Below are 18,127 nucleotides of genomic sequence, written 5' to 3'. Positions count from 1 at the left end.
ATTTCCACTCATTTTTAAACTGTCTGACGTGGTCGCCCTGGCTCAGCCAGCCTTCCTCTGGTTTTCTTACTCCATTGATGTGCATACCACCCATGTGGGTGCTCCTGTCTGTTTTTAGCCGGGAGAAGAAGGCTCTGAAAGAGATAAGAGTACCAAAGGTGAAGGCACACTTTGTGTTGCCTTCCCACTGGAAACACAGGAGAGGGTCAACAGCTAAGGGCTTGCAGGCTGCGTGTGCCCCCCCCCCATTTTGGCTGCAGAGGCTAGGGAGGGTCCAGCACTCAGACAGGAGGCAGAAGGTGGTATGGATATGAGTACTTTGTATTGGTCCTGTGTATATGTCAATAAAGCACTGTTGGCCAATCGGGAAGCAAGATAGGTGGGACTAGGAGTCCAGGAGGACTCTGGGTAGGAAAAACACAGGGAGTCAAGATGTAACTGCCATAGGGATAAGAAGCCCGGAAAGTTCTCCGGTAAATGAAATACTTAGATTAACAACAATTATGGGATAAATCCTTAAGTCAGAGCTAGCCAGTAAGAAACAAGCAAGGCCAACAGCTTCATAATTAATATAGCGTCTTGTGTGTTATTTGGGGACTACAACATGGCAGAGCCCAGGAGACTGGCGGGGGGATAAACCAAAGCTGCTGGCAAGGAAAAGGCTTCTCTTTACAAGAAGGAACATTACAAATATGGTAATTGTTACATACCTATCTGAGTTTGACTACTTCGTGGAACCTAGAAGGCATTGCAGTGACAAGCTATCCATGTCCAAGGTACATGCTAAAGATTTGAGGAGTGCTAGGCCATAGTCTTAAGGCCTCTGTGTGGGGTGACTGATAGTCCTATAATGGGTCCAGATCCATAGAAACAAAGTGGATAAGTGCTTCCCAGGGACCTGGGTGAAGATGGGGGTGTTGGGGGTGGGGCTGGCTAGTTTTAAGTCAACTTGACCCAAGCTCTAGTCATCCAAGAAGAGCGAACCTCAATTGAGAAAAATGTCTCCATAACATTGAGCTGCACACAAGCCTGTAGGGTATTTTCTTGCTTATTGATGTGGGACCGCCCAGCATATGTGGGTGGTGTCACCCCAGGGCTGGTGGTCCTGGGCTCTGTACAAAAGCAGGTGAGCAAGCCAATAAGCATGGCCTCTGCATAGGCTCCTGCCTCCAGGTTTCCACCCCGTTTGCATTCCTGTCCTGACTTCCTTTGATGAGGAGCTGTGCTGTGGAAATGCAACAGATTAAACCCTTTCCTCCCCAAGTTACTGTGGTCGTGGTGTTTCATCACTACAGCAGAAACCCTAAGATAGGGAAGGCTGAGAGGAGAGTAGGGTCGCCTTCTTGGGTGTGTGTGATGAAAATGCCCTAGAATTGCTTGTGCTGTTGGATGAGCAGCTCCAGACTTGGGAAGCCATTGAATGTGTGTATGCAAATTGGCACACAGCCACAGAAAGAAGCCTAGCACCTCAGAGCCAGCAGATGGTGCATTGTAGGTGGTGAAGTGGATAATGTATTAATTATTATATACCATTAAAATGCGCTTTTGGCTCAGTAGGATGGCTCAGTGGGTAATGGCTGTGCAAGTTTGGCACCCTGACTTTGACCCCTCATGTAAATGTGGGAGGACAGAATTGTCCCCACAAAGTTGTCCTCTGACCTCCATCATGTTCCAAGACACATGCATGCCTACACACGTACGCACAGCACTACCAACAATAAACTTCAAAAAAATTCTACTGGTGGCTAGAGTTGCTGCATAGTTGGTGGAGTGCTTGTCTACCATGCATGAACACCGGAACTCAGCCTTACCATTGAATTTAAAAACCGGGTTCGGTCAGGGGCTTCAGAAATTTGGGAGTCATCAGCTACTCAATGAGGTAGACCAGATGGATGCATGAGGCTCCAACCTTTTAAAAAAAAGATTATAATTTTTATTTATTATTTTTTAAGTAAAGAAAAAAATTAAAGCAAGAAAATAGTCTCTTCCTTAAACCTTTTGTGTGGGCTCACCCGGGCGTGGAGTTTGACCTCTAGAAGGGATTCTAGATGGCCTTGACACTATTCTCTGAAGACTTTCTCAGCTCAGCAAGGGGCTGGCCTGTAAACTGTATGTCACTTAGTAGCCTCCTTGACTTCTACCCCTGGGGTGCTAGAAGCAGCCCCACCCTGCTCTTCCTGCACCTTGATCACCTGAAGCACCAGGGCCTGGGAGGGACAGTGTGCCCCAGACTTCACCAGTGTCAGGTTTGCTTTCCCGTCACCTCTGAAAGCCGCAGAGTGAGTGTCCCCCGCTCCTCCTTCATGTAAGACTTCTTTCTGTTTTTATCTTTTCAGATGATGGATGCCATAAAAGGTACGATGACGGAAATCTACAACGACCTCTCCAAAAACACCACGGGAAGCACAATAGCTGAGGTCAGCAGCAACTGGGGACACCCCAGCAGTTCAGGCTGAGCCAGGGCCATGGGAGGCTGGGCGCATGGGTGCATGTTTTATTGAGTAGGTGGCTAAGGAGACTAGCCCTGCTTCCTACCTACATCCTGTAGATCACAGTGGGAATTGCACACCACTGGTGTGTGGTCAGTGCTGTAGTCATCTCTTTCCACCCCCCACCCCCAGCAATGTTTCTCAGCTCTAGCTGTCCCAGAACTTTCTCTGTAGACCAGGCTGGCCTCCAACTCAGAGATCCGCCTGCCTCTGCCTTCCGGGCGCTGGGATTAAAGGCATGTGCCACCACCCAGCCTGACAGAGGTACTTAGGTAAGAATCAGAGACACCATAGCTCTATGAGCAAAGACGGACAGTGGTTAGAATGCCAAGCTATTTTCTTACAAAGTCACCTCTTGTATTTAAATCATGAAGCATCTTCTCATTCAAAAACAAACACGCACAATCCCTGCATCTCCCTCGAGGCCACTCAGAGGGATCACCTGCTAATACCTGTGTAGACAGCGAGGTGCTGGTGGTGGCCTGGTGGCCTGTATTCAGTCATCAGGTGACACACAGGGATCAGGGTTACCTGAGGCCACTGGAGATGGTGCTGCAGGCAGAAACACTGGCCTTTGAGGCAGGGTTTTCTAATGGCAACGACAGGACAGAGCTTCTGAGAGGCCCTGAAGAAATCAATGGAGATTTAAAAACAAGCGTGTGCATGGTGCAGGGGTGTGCCTGGTGTTTTATAAGTATCACCCTCTGTGATTATACTGACAGTGTCAATCAGCAGGTAGAAATCTCTCTGTCCCCAGTGAACTGTTTCTTTTGTCAGGGGGTGAGGGTGGGATCAGGGAGATAGGCATTCACCATGCGTCCCTGGCTAGCCTTGAACTCATTGAGTTCAAGTAATCTTGTGTCTGCTTCCTGAGAGCTGGGATTAAAGGCTGCACCACCCCCACTCAGTCCTTTTTGTTCATCTTAAGCATTTGTGTGTGGTTGAAGTTGTGGTTCACGTGTGTCCCCTGAAACCTTGGGTCCAGCCTATGATCACACCCCTCTAGTCCCCAACCCTGCCACACTCCTGCATTGGCTTGTGGCTGCTCTCTCAGTTGCTCAAGCAGGTGGCATGGGTGGTCCTCGGCTCTGGGGCCTCCTATATAGGTTGTAGGGGGAATGGCTCACTTGTCTGGGCTTCCACAACCAGGATACTCAAGTGTGTGTGTCTGTGTGAATGTGATCATCCTGGTATCCACCACCTGAGCTGCGGGACAGTAGGCTCAGAGGCAGGCTGCCAGGCAGAGCTTGGGGACAGACCCGAGGGAGACCAGCTGCCATGGGTGTCCTGTGTCCCCCCTGCAGATTCGCAGGCTGAGGATTGAGATTGAGAAGCTGCAGTGGCTGCACCAGCAGGAGCTCTCCGAGATGAAGCACAACCTGGGTGAGTCCCTGTGGGTGTGAGCTCCGGGCTGCTCTGAGGCTGGGCCCAGATGGAACAGGTCAAACTAGGCTGTACCCAGAGTCGGGGAGCGCACAGTCCTCAGGGATCTGGGGGTGCGGGTGCAGACCCCACCTTCCCTGTCACGGTAACAGATCTGTTTTCTCCTGCCACCTTCACATGGGTTCTGGGGATTGAACTCAGGATATCAGGCTTGGCCCCAGTACCTTTACCAGAGGAGCCACCTTGGAGGCCCTTTACTGATCTTTTCAAGAAGAACTTGATTGAGGGGCCATTTACTTTCAATGTGAGGTTTGCTTGCAAATATATATATGCCCAGCGCAGAATTGTCTCCGCATGAGTGGTTTGATAGTTGCCCCATTAGCGTAACAATCGACCATAGTGTTCATTTAGTGTCTCAAGACAAATTGTGGTAGGATGCCTTCATTATCTGTGGGCCTCAGTTTCCTCATCTGTGAAATGGTATGGTAGAGCTTATCCTTGGCGGTATGATAATGCTTACTCATAAGTATAAAGAGCTTAGAACCACACTTGCACACAGTAGGTGCCATATACATGTTTGATTGACAGAAAAAAAATAAATCAAGAGAGAATGAGTATCAGCTGAAATTTTTTGAGGGCCCTGTGACATTCCTACAACTCAAAGTTACTTGGGATACTATCGCTGGGGCCTCCTGTCACCTACATACTGGGCGCATCGATGAGTGTGTGACAGGCCATCAGACTTGAGTGATGGACGTCCCATCTGGATTACTGGTCCAGGGTCACCAAGCCAGTGGGGGGGGGGCATTTCTATGACTTAGACCAGGCCTGTGTGAACCTGGGGGTCTGACGCCTGGCATGCCGTGCTGTCCTCCTGCAGAGCTCACCATGGCAGAGATGCGGCAGAGCTTGGAGCAGGAGCGGGATCGGCTCATCGCCGAGGTAAAGAAGCAGCTGGAGCTGGAGAAGCAGCAGGCGGTAGACGAGACCAAGAAGAAGCAGTGGTGTGCCAACTGCAAGAAGGAGGCCATCTTCTACTGCTGCTGGAACACCAGCTACTGTGACTACCCCTGTCAGCAGGCGCACTGGCCCGAGCACATGAAGTCCTGTACCCAGTCAGGTACCGCTGGGGCTCTGGAAATGCAGTCGTGGGGTTACGCATCACACCTGGCACAGGGCCTGCCGCTTCCAACAGGCAGCTTGGCAGAGCTTTTGACCAGGAGACCTGGCCCCAAAAATCAGTGGTCCTGGCGCCCAGAATCTCTGTTCTTGGAGGTAATGACAACCCACAGCCTTCAGCAGGATTCAGTCCCAGTTCTCAGAGCAAGGAAGAAGCGCTTGTTAGCTGGGAACTGATTTGTTGTTAGGACTGCCACAATAGCCATCATCTCTTGTGACCCGAAGGGCCTAGAGCCCTCCCTCCGCAGGAACCACCACCTGTCCGCATTTTTAGTGGTTTTAAGTTATATATATATATTGTTAGGGTTTATGGTAATGTGGCACTGGGGTATTGGTAGTCACATTTGGTGATGTCCACCCAGGGGCCGGGGGCGCTCCCCCATATGGATTATTTAAATCTCCCAACTTTCTTTGTGGCATGGTAATGTCTGTGTCTCCGATTCCTCCCTGCTTTTCTATTCACCCTCAGAGGATGCTAGTCTCCATCACTCTGCTTCAGAAACAGATCCACTGGCCCGAGGCAGATCTAAGCCTAAAATGAAGACCAGAGGCCCCCTTGGGTGGATCACATCCTGGCTCTGCACAAACTTCCTTTGCTGAGAGTACATGTTCTCCTCAGCAAAATGATTTTTTTTTTTTTTTTTTTTTTTTTTGGTTTTTCAAGACAGGGTTTCTCTGTGGCTTTGGAGGCTGTCCTGGAACTCCCTCTGTAGACCAGGCTGGCCTCGAACTCACAGAGATCCACCTGCCTCTGCCTCCCGAGTGCTGGGATTAAAGGCGTGCGCCACCAACGCCCGGCTGCAAAATGATTTTTTAAAAAGATTTATTTATTATGCATGCAATGTTCTGGCATGCATGCCAGAAGAGGGTATGAGATCTCATTATAGATGGTTGTGAGCCACCATGTGGTTGCTGGGAACTGAGCTCAGGACCTCTAGAAGACTAACCAGTGCTCTTAACCTCTGAGTCATTTCTCCAGCCCAGCAAAATGATTTAGAACACGAATTGCTCGATATTAAAAGATCTGCTTTCAAATAAAGTTTAGAGCTCTGGCTTTTGGAGATGTGGCCCATGCCAGATCTCTAGGTGGGACTGGGAAGGATGGAGCCTGCTCGGGTCAGACAGGGACTGAGCCATGGGCTCCCCTCGGTGTGGCACAGTTTTAAAGCTGGGCTCCAAATGAAGCCTGAAGCCATCACACTTCCTGAAGCATCCTCATGAGTTCTCACGTTTAATTGGTCCCTAGCTACTGCCCCTCAGCCGGAAGCAGATGCCGAGGCAAGCACGGACACAGGAAATAAGTCATCCCAGGGCAGCTCCTCCAATGCACAGTCAGCACCTTCAGAAGCGGCCAGTGCCTCCAAAGAGAAGGAGGCGCCAGCAGAGAAGAGCAAGGACAGCTCGGTGAGGGACCCTTGCTGTCGGGGTTATCTGGGTGGGGAACGACTCTGGTCAGTGCGCTCCAGATTCCAGTGATGTGCAAGAATGTGGAAAGCTTGGGTGGTGTCGGGGGCCTTTAGCTGTTCTGTAGGGTTCCTCAAAGTTCACAAGGATGCTCCTGCTGAGACTTTGCAGAGGTGAACTCAGTGTCCCTTCTTCTGAACCTGGAAGCCACTATGGAGGACCAGAAGTGTGGCTGATGTGACCAAGGACCTGCTGGTTTTAAAATTATTTGAGATTTAAGTGACCTCGTGTGGCTAGTGCTGTCACTCTGGTCCTCAGGTCACAGCAGCTTGTTTTCCATGGGGTATATGATAACAGTTGAATACATAGGCTATTTTAGGGGTATGGTCATCATTGTTTACACTTTTAACTGTATTTCAAGAGACCAAATCATTAGATGGTCAGTAAAAACCCTATTGACTTCACAGATAGTGTCTCTCGTAACATGAAATAAAAAGCAAATTGTTAGCATTTTTGAGCAGTCCTGGGTAGGTCTGTCAGTGGAGCTTCGGAAGCAGTGAATGTTCTAGGAGTGAAGACACTAGGGATAAATGGGACATCCCCCAGGCTTTTTTTCTGGCCTTTTTAATCTGGCCGGCAGAGCATAAGGTGTGTGGCCATCCGTCTGGTCTTGTCTGATTGCCAGGTAGAGGCCTCTTAAAGTGTCTTGGGCCGGGGGGGGGGGGCGGGTTGTGAGCCCTCCCTTGATTCCCTGGGGTTCTATGGTCCCATCTTTTTGTTTGTTTGCATTTCTAGACCCTGGACCTTTCTGGCTCCAAAGAGACGCCCTCCTCCATCCTCTTAGGTTCCAACCAAGGCTCTGGTATGTCGCCCCCTGGTGGGCAGATGGTGTTTTATATTTCACTTGGTCACGTTGGGGGAAATAAAAGGCTTGGGATCTTTTGGGGGTACCTTGGATGGGTTCGGGTGGGGGTATGGCTAGGCAAGGTGCCTCCTTGCATTGGTCACCTGTGTATATTGTATTTACTGAGGGCATCCCTCACCGGGACACAGGGTCTCTGAGGTCCTCAGGCCATAGTTGATTCATGAGCTTTTAGTGAGAAGATGAGTGGAACCTCAGTGGATGAGCCGCCTCCCCACCCCAAGCCCCGCTAGCCATGTGGACATCATCTTCTCTTGTGGAGTTTGAGCCACACTTCCTTCCTGGGAGCCTTGGGTGTCTTCCCAGTCTTCTAAACTTGTTCCTGGAGTTCAGAGCCATGGCTTCCTTGTCAACAACGCTTTAGGCCAATTTGGAGTTCTCCCCTGTCTTGACTCCAGAATCTTTCTGTCAGTTGGTTTTCTTTAGCTGAAAAGCGAACATTAATGTTTCACTTGCACAGTGAGTGTAGACAGAGAAAGGTTGCTCAAGATGGTGGTTTGAAGGAGTTGACACTAGGGAGGACATAGACATACAAATCTGGTTGTTTCTGTTTTTGAGGGTTTCTCTATGCAGTCCTGACTGTACTAGAACTCACTCTGTAGACCAGGCTGGTCTTGAACTCAGAGATCCTGCCTCTGCCTCTTGAGTGCTGGGAATGAAGGTGTGTGCTGTAACGTAGTCTTCCCACCTGCCGCCTGGGCCCTGCCATACTATCTGAACCCCCAAATAACACACAGGACACTATATTAATTATTAAGCTGTTGACTGTTTGCTTGGTTTCTTATTGGCTAGCTCTGACTTACGTACTTAACCCATAATTGTTATTTTAAGTGTTTCTCTTACCGGAGAAAAGGGTCTTACTTCTCTGGCAGCCTACATCATGTCTGTCTGTGCCTCCCTTTCCCAGAATCCTCCTGGACTCCTAGTCCCACCTATCTTACTTTCCTATTGGCCAACAGTGCTTTATTCAACAACCAATAAGAGACAGATTCACAGAATGACATCTCCCATCAGTGTGCCACCATGCTTTGCTTTTTTTTTTCCCCTGAGTGCACGTTAACCATAGTTTATTATAACGAGACTCAAAGGGGGGAGACAGGCATGAGGGAGAGTAAGGTAAGAAGATGAGAGCTGCTTTTTTTTGTTGTTGTTGAAAACTTGGGGTGCAGTAGAATTGAAGTCTGCTGGTGGACAAAGCAGTCGCCCTCCCCCAGTATCTCCTTCAGCTCCTGCGTGTTGCCGAGTTCAGGGCCTCTGTCATCCCACAATGTCATTAATGCCATAGATCATTTCAGATTCTGGTCTTTGGTCTCATGATGCCCCTGCCTCAGCCTCCAGGTTGCTGGGGCAATGGGTCTGTGCCACCTCGCCTGGCTTGAGCTCTGCTCTCACAAAGACAAAATGGATGGGACTCTAGCAATGTGGTGCCCTTGGTGTGGAACACTTTGTAGTTTTGTTTTTAAATCGTGTTTTTAGAGGTGCCTTAATGGATCTTCTACTTTTTAGTGGTGATGTTTAAATAAAATAAAGCATTAAATAAAAACAGTCATGGTGGTGCATGCCTTTAATCCCAGCATTCTGGCATCAGAGGCAGGCAGATCTCTCTGAGTTTGAGGCCAGCCTGGTCTACAGAGCAGAAACTGTCTTAAATGTAAACAAGCATAGAAACCCATGGCTTGAGTAAGATAAGAGGATTGTAGTTGGGACTCAGGCGCTGTGGAGGAGTTTGGCTGAGAAGTGACATCTGGCTGGGAATGAGGACTCCTCCCGGGAGTGTCCTATGCTCTTCTCTTGAGTCCAGGGAAGCCACACTTTTTCGAAGGCTGTGCGTTCCCTGACAGTTGTGCAAGTCACAGAACGAACAGAAGAAATGCGTGTCCATGGGCCAGCAACCCCTGACTTGCAAAAGTGGCCATCTGCTTGGGTCAGAGGGACTGGAAAGAGAGGCCCCGACTGGAGAGGTGGCCTTCAGTTTGGTGGGTCCCTAGCCTCTGGGGAAGCAGCTGCTGTGATTCTTTGGGGGCAGAAGAAGAGGAGGTGGTTGGTCCACAGGAGTTGACTTACACACTTGGGTTGCTTAGCTGGTGATGTCAGAGCTGGGGCATCCATGCTGGGGTGCCTTCTGTAGTATGCCATGTGCAGGAGGTAGCCCCCACAAAATTGCTGTCAGTAGAAGCCATCGGTGGTTGCCCAGGCTGTCCCATGTGGTCTTGGTTTATCCAGTCCCAGCACTCCTTCCTACCCCTCCCCTGCCCTCCAGCGGTGTCTTCCTGACCTCCCTTCCTTTAGCAGTCCTGAGAGTGGAACCCAGGCTCCCAGGAGCCTGTTTCCTCAGCATACACACCTGGAAAAAGTCCAGCTTTCCATGTTTTCCTCAGCTGCACCTGAGCCCCCAGAGCTAAGAGGGAAAACATCACCCAGAGAAACAAACATGTCTCACAGTCCTGAAGCGCGCGCACACACACACACACACACACCACACCACACCCCACACTCCTCACCTGCTTGACCACCTTATTGGGTCCCTAGTGTGAGCCCCTGATTCCCTACTCCATAACAGTAGCATCCCAAGTTCTTTGTTCCCTGTCAGACCACCTGCCTGGCCTCTGCATCCTTAGGAGCATTGGCCATGGGCACTGCCCTAAGGCTTGCCCCCTGCACCTGCCCCGCCCCTCTCTCTTCCTGTCCTTGGCAGCTAAGCTGTCCCTCTCAGATCGCTCCTGGGCAGAATTGATAAATTCACCTGTGATTCCATGTTCCTTTCTCCACTCCACACCCCACATTTCTGATAGAAAATTCCACAACAGGAGCCATGGTCAGGTCTGTGTTGTCCATTCTGGGATGGGATTGGACATTTTATTTTAGATTGAAATAGTAACTTTGTTGACTCATGGCTACTGGATTGAGCAGCATAACCTGAAGCTTGTCCACTCAGCTTCCCCAGTCCAAGTACAGCTTCTCCTGGTTCCCTGCCTCTTAACTCCCTTCTCCCAGCCCAGGTAGAGCATCATGTGGTACCCTTCCCCAATCTCCCAGCCCAGGTAGAGCATCATCTCCTGGTACCCTGCCCCCATCTCCATTCTCACACACCTCAACTCACTCAGCTGGCTTCTATTTTGGCATGTCACCATTGTTTCAAGATGAAGCCATCCATCCAGCTATAGTGGCGCACACACTTAGGAGGCAGAGGTAGGCCTGGTCTGCATAATGAGTTGCAGGTCAGCCTGAACCACATAGTGAGATAGCATCTCAAGGAAAAACCGAAGAGGGGACATTGACAAGCAAAGGCATTTAAAAGTCTAAATGTTGTGAGTTTTATTATTATTATAATTCTTTTTTCTCTGAAAGTGCTGGGCACTGGTGCAGTGCCCAGGAGAGACTCGGAGCCTTGCTTATGCCAGGCTGGTGTTTTCCCGTCTCAGCTGCATCCCAGCTGGCACGCTCTGACATTTCATCTCTGGAATGCCCAGGCAGGTGGAGACTTCAGAACGAGCCTTGTCTCGAGTCCAGGGTAAAGGATGAGGCAGGGTTAATGGAGAGGTGTCTCGGTGGGTACAAACGTGAGGGCCTGGATTCTGCAACCATGTAAAGCGCCCGGTGAGAGTGTGCACCTATAATTCCAGTGCCATAGTCTAGAGACCTGAGACTCACTGGACAGACACAAGCTTTAGTGAGAGACCCCACCTTTAAAATAAGAGACAGACAGACATGGTTGAGGAAGACACTCATCGTTATTTCTGGCTTCCACACTCACGTGTACATCCCCCTCCTGACTCCCACTAACTCCCCGAGAGAACGGGGAAGGGGAAAAGGAGGCTTCCTGGTAATGAGTGCTGGGGGGTGGGGTCTTATCATTTTCCTCTTTCTGCACCTACACCGTCTGTGCTGACGGAGCCTATCAGAACAAAAGATCCACTCTCTTCCGCTCCTCAGTCTTTTTTCTTTTAAGATTTGTTTGTTTGTTCATTCATTTGTGTGCAGTGTTCCACCTGCATGTATGCCTCAGGCCAGAAGAGGGCACCAGATCTCATTACAGATGGTTGTGAGCCATCATGCGGTTGTTGGGAATTGAACTCAGGGCCCGGAAGAGCAGCCAGTGCTCTTAACCTCTGAGGCACCTCACTAGCTCTGCCCCTCACTCTTGACACATCAGTTAGCACCAGCACTTGGTCCTGGGGTCGCTGCCTGTGACGTCTCTTGGAGGAACGAAGGCCTGGGCTGTGTCTGCATCCGGCCTCAGTGTGGGAAGGGAAGGGTCTGTGAGGACAGAGATGTTAGGAGGGGCACTGGCCTCCCCAGTAGGTGAGCGTGTTCCTCTGTTTGACCTTTATACTTGATGGCCTTTTGTGTGGTACTGGGGACTGAGTGCCGGGCCCCACGCGTGCTGGGCAAACAGGGAGCCATATCTGCAGCGGCGGTCTGTCCGTTAGGCAGCGTGTCCTTGCATACAAACACAGAGGCTACACTAGAGCTGGCAAGGTGTCCTCCGCCTGGTTCTGCCGACACGCTGGCCCTCTGGGACTGTCTTTAGACTTTATCTGTGGCCTCCCCGACCCTGATTTCTGAGGCTGTCACTTTATATGATCTGACCACCCCGGCTGTGTGAGCCTCCCCCATTCCCAGCCTGTCAGGAGAGGCAGCTCCCCTTCTCCTTCCTGTCACTCTCTCACATCCATGCTGCCCACTTGTGGCCTGCTGGCATCGAGACTGAGAACGTGCCTGCTTCGCCGTCTCGTCTTGCCTCCTTTCTCTCTGAGTGTGAAAAGTTGCAATCCCACGGTTCCATTTGCAGTGACTGTGATGCCACGTGTCGCCCAGGCATGTGGCCTACCCTGGTGACACGTCACTTCCTTTCCTTCTCTGTCTTCATCCCGTCTTCCCCTTAGTGAACTCCTCAGGGTAGTCTGGCGTACTTACTGAACTCTTCAGGGCCACTTGCTGTGGGCCGAGGCTGGGGTGGGGTGGCGGGTGTGTGTCAGACCCTTGGCTCTCCTGAGAATCACTTTGGCTGTGGTTTGTGGATGTCCTTTCATTGTGGCCTATGGCGTAGTCAGCCAGTCCTGTTGTCCTCAGTGTGGCACCTTTGCCTGCCTTCCTGTTTTTCACAGATAATCAGTCCATTCTCTGCTCTGCTCTGTGCTGTCTGCCACCCTAGTGCGCCTCAACCCAGCCTCAGTTTCCCTGTTGGAGTCAGGCTCTTGGCAGAGCTTTCAAAACGCGGAGAATCTGTGGCTTGCAAAATGTGGGGTTGCTTTTACGTGCCCGTATGTCCACTTCCCACCCTGTGGTGCTGTGTCCTGCGACCCTGTTTGTGGTTTGCACACATTTTCAAGCACATCCATTCAAGTGGCGTACATGAAGGAACAGCTGGCCCATCAGTGACCATGGTGTCAGCCCCTGGGGTTGTGTGGAATCTGAGCTGTGACAGACTATCTAAGGCTACCTGTGCTCTCTTCAGTTAGCAAGAGGTGTGACAAGCAACCTGCCTATACCCCAACCACTACAGACCACCAGCCGCACCCCAACTACCCAGCCCAGAAGTGTAAGTATGACCCTGTCTCGTGGGAGCTGCTGGGGACTCGCTCCGGCATGTACGTGCCTCGTTTTGTGTGTGTGTGTGTCTTGTGGGCGTGTCCTGTTCTTTTCGTCTTCCTTTGCTTTGCACTTAGTTTTCTTGTCTACACCTCTCACGGCCTTCGCAAACTGCCGTGGGATGGATGGTGTGGGTCCGGCTCCTCGGACGGAGCTTTTGTTGTGTCCTAGCTGGATCCTCTACTCTACTTGAGGCTCAGGCCTGCAGACTCGGGGCTCTCGAGTTCTGTTTCTTCGGTGTCCCTGCTGATCTTGGCTCTCCCAGAGCTGAAGGACTTGGCCATGTGTGTCTACAGCCATGTCAGCCCTTCAGAGACATTCTAGAGGATTATAGTGTAAATGCCTAAGAGGGCAGTTTGTAATCGCCCTGCTGCCTGTTAGAACGCTGTCCCCTTCTGGCTGCATATAAAGGCAACCGGAGCATTCTCTGCGTGCACTTTGTGACAGACAGAAGTGTATTCCCTTAGGGGCAGCAGTAACAGTGTCCCTGTTCCATCTCTCGATGTGACACTCCAAAGCCCAGGAGAGTTAGAGAACCTGGGAGCTTAGGGAATGGTCTAAGCAGTGAGTGGTCTTAGTGGACAGCCATTAAGGCTGTCATCACAGCCACCAGCGGTGCCCACAGATTGGGGCTGTTGTCCTCTTCCGAGATGGCTTCTTCTTTTAGCTTCTTTGCTTTCTCAGCCACTACCTAGCTTCCTGCCTGTGTCCTCAAAGCCATCCCAGGTGTCCGTTGGGGTCTGTTTCGGTCACTGAGCCCTAACGTGATCCTTACTGGGAATCCATGGGGTTGCCATCTCATCTGGACCTCATTTCTTCTCTCTTATAATCTCTTCCTGGTTTGGATGTGAGTCTTTTAAATTAACCAAGGGTCCTGTTAATATCCGGAGACCTCGGGCCCGATTCTAAAGGTCTCCTGTAGCCAGTGTCAGGCAGAGTGCACGGGCCTGTGGTGTCATTCAGTCACTGAACAGGGGCACGGATGCCATATCATGGGGCCTCATCACTCAGCAGCCTTCCCTCTGCAAGCATGACACCCTGCAGATCTTAGTCAGCCATGGTTAAAGCCCAAATATCCGCCATCCTTCTGTCCCGTACACCTCAGAGAAGGGATCTCAGTGGTAGCTGCCGCTGGAGTGGTTGTGCCGCTGGAGGGAGGGAGGCGGCGTCCATCTGGGAGGTGATTTGAGGGGAGGTGGACAGGGGAGTTGAGCTTGCTGCCTTTCCTCCCCAGACCATTCCAGGAGCAGCAAGACAGGATTGTGGAGCAGCAGCGAGGAGAAGCGAGGCTCAGCCCGCTCCGAGCACAGTGCAGGGACCAGCACGAAGAACCTCATGCCCAAAGAGTCTCGGGAGTCTCGACTAGACACCTTCTGGGACTAGGGTGCATGCATTGTGAGCCAGAACACCCCCTGTAGGGGGGAACACCCCAAACAACAGGAAGCAACAGAAACTGGAGAACAGCCACCTTTCCAATTCCCAACACTCAGGCTCTCTCTGCCCGTGGGCGTGACTTCAGGGCAGCGACTTGACTCCATCCCAGCATGGGCCTTGCTGGGACTGCTGGACCTTGTGAGCCCAACACTTTAGGTGTAAGTAGGTACACTTTGTGACGTCACTGACCTAGCCTACCTTCCTTTTTCATATCTATACTGACCTTAACTTATGAAAACAAACAAGTTATATATAAAAGAATCTACAACAAAAGGAATGTTTTGATAATCCAGAGGGCTGGCTAGCTAGCCCTCTGACCTCACTGTGGTGTCAGGGCTGGGCCCAGGGATTGCTATTCTCACAGAGGTCCTCCTTCTTGGATACTCAGGGGGGGAGGGAGCCACTGTCACTCTGCAGCATACCACGATCCGGGCTCTCAGGCTCTGTTGTCCTGGACCCCCACACCAAGCCATCGGCCCCTCGCAGACCCTACAAGACGATGTTGTGAAACACAAGCTCACTGGGCTCAAGGGACACAGAGAGAAGCAGGTACGTTCGGTGTGATTTCCCCCATGGTTCCCAAAGGGGCAGAGCAGCCTGCTGTTTACAGAAGGTCCATCGCGGATGCAGACAGCACTCGTGTGGGGATGCCCCCTCTCTCTGCCGAGCGCATTCCACAAACACTCACACACCTGTGAAGAGATACGTGTCTCAGAAGCAAGGACTCAGAAGCAGTGTGCACAGTGAGGACATGTGGGACCTCTGATGGAGCATGTATGTATTATTTCTATGCTGGAGTTCTACGTTTTTATGTAAGCATGAAACACAGGCAGTGTGAGAGAAAGCCAGGACCGGTCATGCTGTCCCGTTAACGCTACGTCTGCTGTAGTTCCATTTTGTATGTTGTGTAAAACAAGCATCGATCGAAGCAAAAAGTGATGTGTGTATATGAGGAAAAATTAATTGTATATCATTCCAGTACATTCCGTTGTACATTTTAGTCTTTGTTTACTTTCTCTTCATTGTTGATAAGAGAATGCAAGCTGTGCATTGTCCAGCTAGTTTACCCCTTACTAGAAAAGAAAGGGAAGAAACGCTAGAAGAAAACAGGAGAGAAAGAGCATTTGTGAATTGCGGTTGTCAAAAAACAAAACAAAACAAACAAACTAGCCTAGCTGGCCTTATTTGGGAAGCGTAACTGCTTTTAGCATATGGGAGTATTTTTTCACATTTTCTTTGTATAAAATTTGTATTAAACTTAAATATCTTTTTTGGATGATGGTGTTTCTTCATGACTGAGCCAGTGGTCTCGTGCCGTTACAATCTTTTGGGTTCTCTCTTCTCAACCTTTTTTCTTTTTAAATTAAACTGTTTCAGCAAAATGGTTAGATGGTGATAGTCTCCCATGGGTCAGGGTGTGGCTGTGTCAGGTTTGAATGTCCAAACACGAGAGACAGGTCTCCCAAGGTCCTGGATACTTTACAGGGGTGGCCTGGGCAGGTCCTAGTCAGGGTAGCTACCGTATTCCTGAGGCCAAGGCAGTGGGTTGAGCCACCAGGCTCTGAGTGCTTGGCCGGGGCCAGTGCCACCCTGGAAGCAACTGGTCCATTAGCCTTTGACTCTAGGTCAGGAGGTCCATCTGGGAAGGCTGAGGTTTCCCATGGTTTTCTGGGTAGGAGTTACCCAGATCTCTGTCCTAGGGCACGTGTGTGGGTATATATGTATACCAGTAGGTACATATATATACTCGGGTGTGTGTCCCAATGGGGTGTGAGTTCTGAGGGGAAGGGTTGACACTTCCCTCCTGTGTCCCCAGGTGTTAGAAGGGCTGTTGAGCGGGGCACCCTCTGTAACTGCTGGGCCCTCCTCTCTTTCGCCCCTCACTCCTACCCCAAGCCTTCCACAGAGGAAAAGACTGACTTGCTTACTCATGGGTAGAAAAATGGTGGGTTTTTTTTTTTTTAATGTGAAATTTAGGGCTGAGACTGGGGCTCAATTGGAAGGGTGTTTGCCTAGCATGCACAAGGCCCCCGGCACTTCATAAAACTAGGGATGCACATGCCTGCAATCCCAGCACTCGGGAGGAGGAGGAAGGAGAATTACAACTTCAAAGTCACCCTTTGCTAGGTAATGAGTTCGAGACCAGCCTGAACTACATGGGGCCCTGTCTCAAATAAAAGTGAATACATACATGATGTGAATCTGATTTTTATCATTTAGTCACGTGACTCCTGCTTAGCGCTGTGAGAGGGTCCATGTAAAGACCTTCCCAGCCACCTGCTGCCCAGTGTCCTCCAGTGTCCCTCGGTGTCCAGCATTTACACGGTACAGACGTCTCTATCCCTCTACACACACGTGACACACCTTCCACCGCCTGGTTTCAGTTAGGATTTCAAGGACAGGTGCAGAAGTCCTCGTTCCTTTTACTGGGGACGTGCGCTCTCATGTCACACAGTCTGTCCCCTCTGGTCTCAGTGGATGGCCAGTGTGAGTGTGGCGGGTAGGTGGGGACACTGCAGGTTCAGACACAGCTTGCAGGGATCTTGTGACCTTGGAGTGACGTGGACCCTGTGGCTCACACAAGCTACCTGTTATTGGAGCTACATCCGAGGTCTCTGGCCAAGTGTCTGCAGGTGCCAAAGTCTGAGAATGAGAAAAGGTCATAAAGGGGTCTGAATGCACAGAAGTGGCCACAAACCTTGTTCCTTAGCAAGGGAATGCATTGATGGCAGAGGCTGGCTGGTCAAACTATTAGTGCAAGTCAGTGCTCTCGCCACCTGGTGGCTATGTGCAGAACTGCAGCCCATATATGAGACCACTGGAACCAAAAAAAAAATGTCAAGCCAAGCATAGGGTAAACACAACACACTCATGACCAAAATAGGGTTGGTTCTGTCCCCAGAGAAATGGCATGCTCGCCTGAAACAAAACCAACAACATACATCATGTTCTAGGTGGCTCCAATTGTTGAAGGCTAATCTGAACTTTTTTTTTAAATAAAAGTCATGCCTAATGATGGAACTTTTTGTTTTTCCAGACAGGGTTTCTCTGTGTAACAGCCCTGGCTGTCCTGTGACTCACTATGTATATCTGGCTGTCCTGGGACTCACAGAGATCCGTCTGCCTCCTGAGTCCTGGGATTAAAGGTGTGCGCTGTCATGCCTGGTTCGAAGTTTTTGGTTTTTAAGTAAAATAACCCAAGCTTTTCTACCACAGGGCCAAATTATGAAAGAAAAAAGGGAGGGGTGGCAGAATGATGGGATTTACATGCTCTGTGGACCAGTGTGTGGCATGCAGCTCTCCCCTTGCTGCACAGTGTCTGGCCTGCAGGGACCCAGACTGCCTTAGCCCTTAGCTGGCCAGTCACTTGGCACAGCTAGGGAAGAGCTACAATTGCAAACCTAACGTTTGTTAAGCACCTACTGTATGCTGGTCCCATTCCGTCCCATCTGGAGAGGAACCGCTTGAGGCTGAGGTGAGTCTTGGGGCAAAGCCAACTGTGGTTCCAGCTGTGGGTGAGAGACTTCAACCCTCAAGCCTCAGTTTCTTCAGCTCTAAAATGGGGTGATGTGTAGCTGGGGTTTCTTTCCAGCCTGGTCCAATAGCCATGTAGCCCCAAATGAACACACAGCCGTGTCTGTTAATTATAACCTGTTGGCCGATGGCTAGGGCTAGTAAAAATACTGGCTAGCTCTCTTAACTATTAACCCATAACTACTAGTTT

The 18,127-nt window shown here is 50.5% G+C and overlaps 1 protein-coding gene across 31 annotated transcripts in view; it reads left to right on the top strand.

Annotated features, from left to right (window-relative positions):
- Positions 1 to 15,679, top strand: part of Zmynd8 (zinc finger MYND-type containing 8) — a 94,510-nt gene extending 78,831 nt beyond the window's left edge. For 20 of the 31 annotated variants that reach the window (XM_040733041.1, XM_005084963.4, XM_005084961.4 and 17 more), the window contains 7 exons: positions 2,337 to 2,417; positions 3,794 to 3,872; positions 4,753 to 4,992; positions 6,298 to 6,455; positions 7,251 to 7,317; positions 12,836 to 12,919; positions 14,204 to 15,679. In XM_040733041.1, the coding sequence (XP_040588975.1) occupies positions 2,337 to 2,417; positions 3,794 to 3,872; positions 4,753 to 4,992; positions 6,298 to 6,455; positions 7,251 to 7,317; positions 12,836 to 12,919; positions 14,204 to 14,352 (858 nt within the window). In that variant the 3' untranslated portion in view covers positions 14,353 to 15,679. The remainder of the gene's footprint in view (positions 1 to 2,336; positions 2,418 to 3,793; positions 3,873 to 4,752; positions 4,993 to 6,297; positions 6,456 to 7,250; positions 7,318 to 12,835; positions 12,920 to 14,203) is intronic. The other 11 variants (XM_040733053.1, XM_005084965.4, XM_013124425.3 and 8 more) reach the window with 1 other exon arrangement.
- The last annotated feature ends 2,448 nt before the right edge of the window (positions 15,680 to 18,127 follow it).

Source organism: Mesocricetus auratus, unplaced genomic scaffold, assembly GCF_017639785.1.
Source record: "Mesocricetus auratus isolate SY011 unplaced genomic scaffold, BCM_Maur_2.0 Super-Scaffold_100028, whole genome shotgun sequence".
Lineage (NCBI taxonomy): Eukaryota > Metazoa > Chordata > Mammalia > Rodentia > Cricetidae > Mesocricetus > Mesocricetus auratus.
Note: the sequence above shows the minus strand (reverse complement) of the source record. Positions and strands in the feature narration are given on the sequence as shown.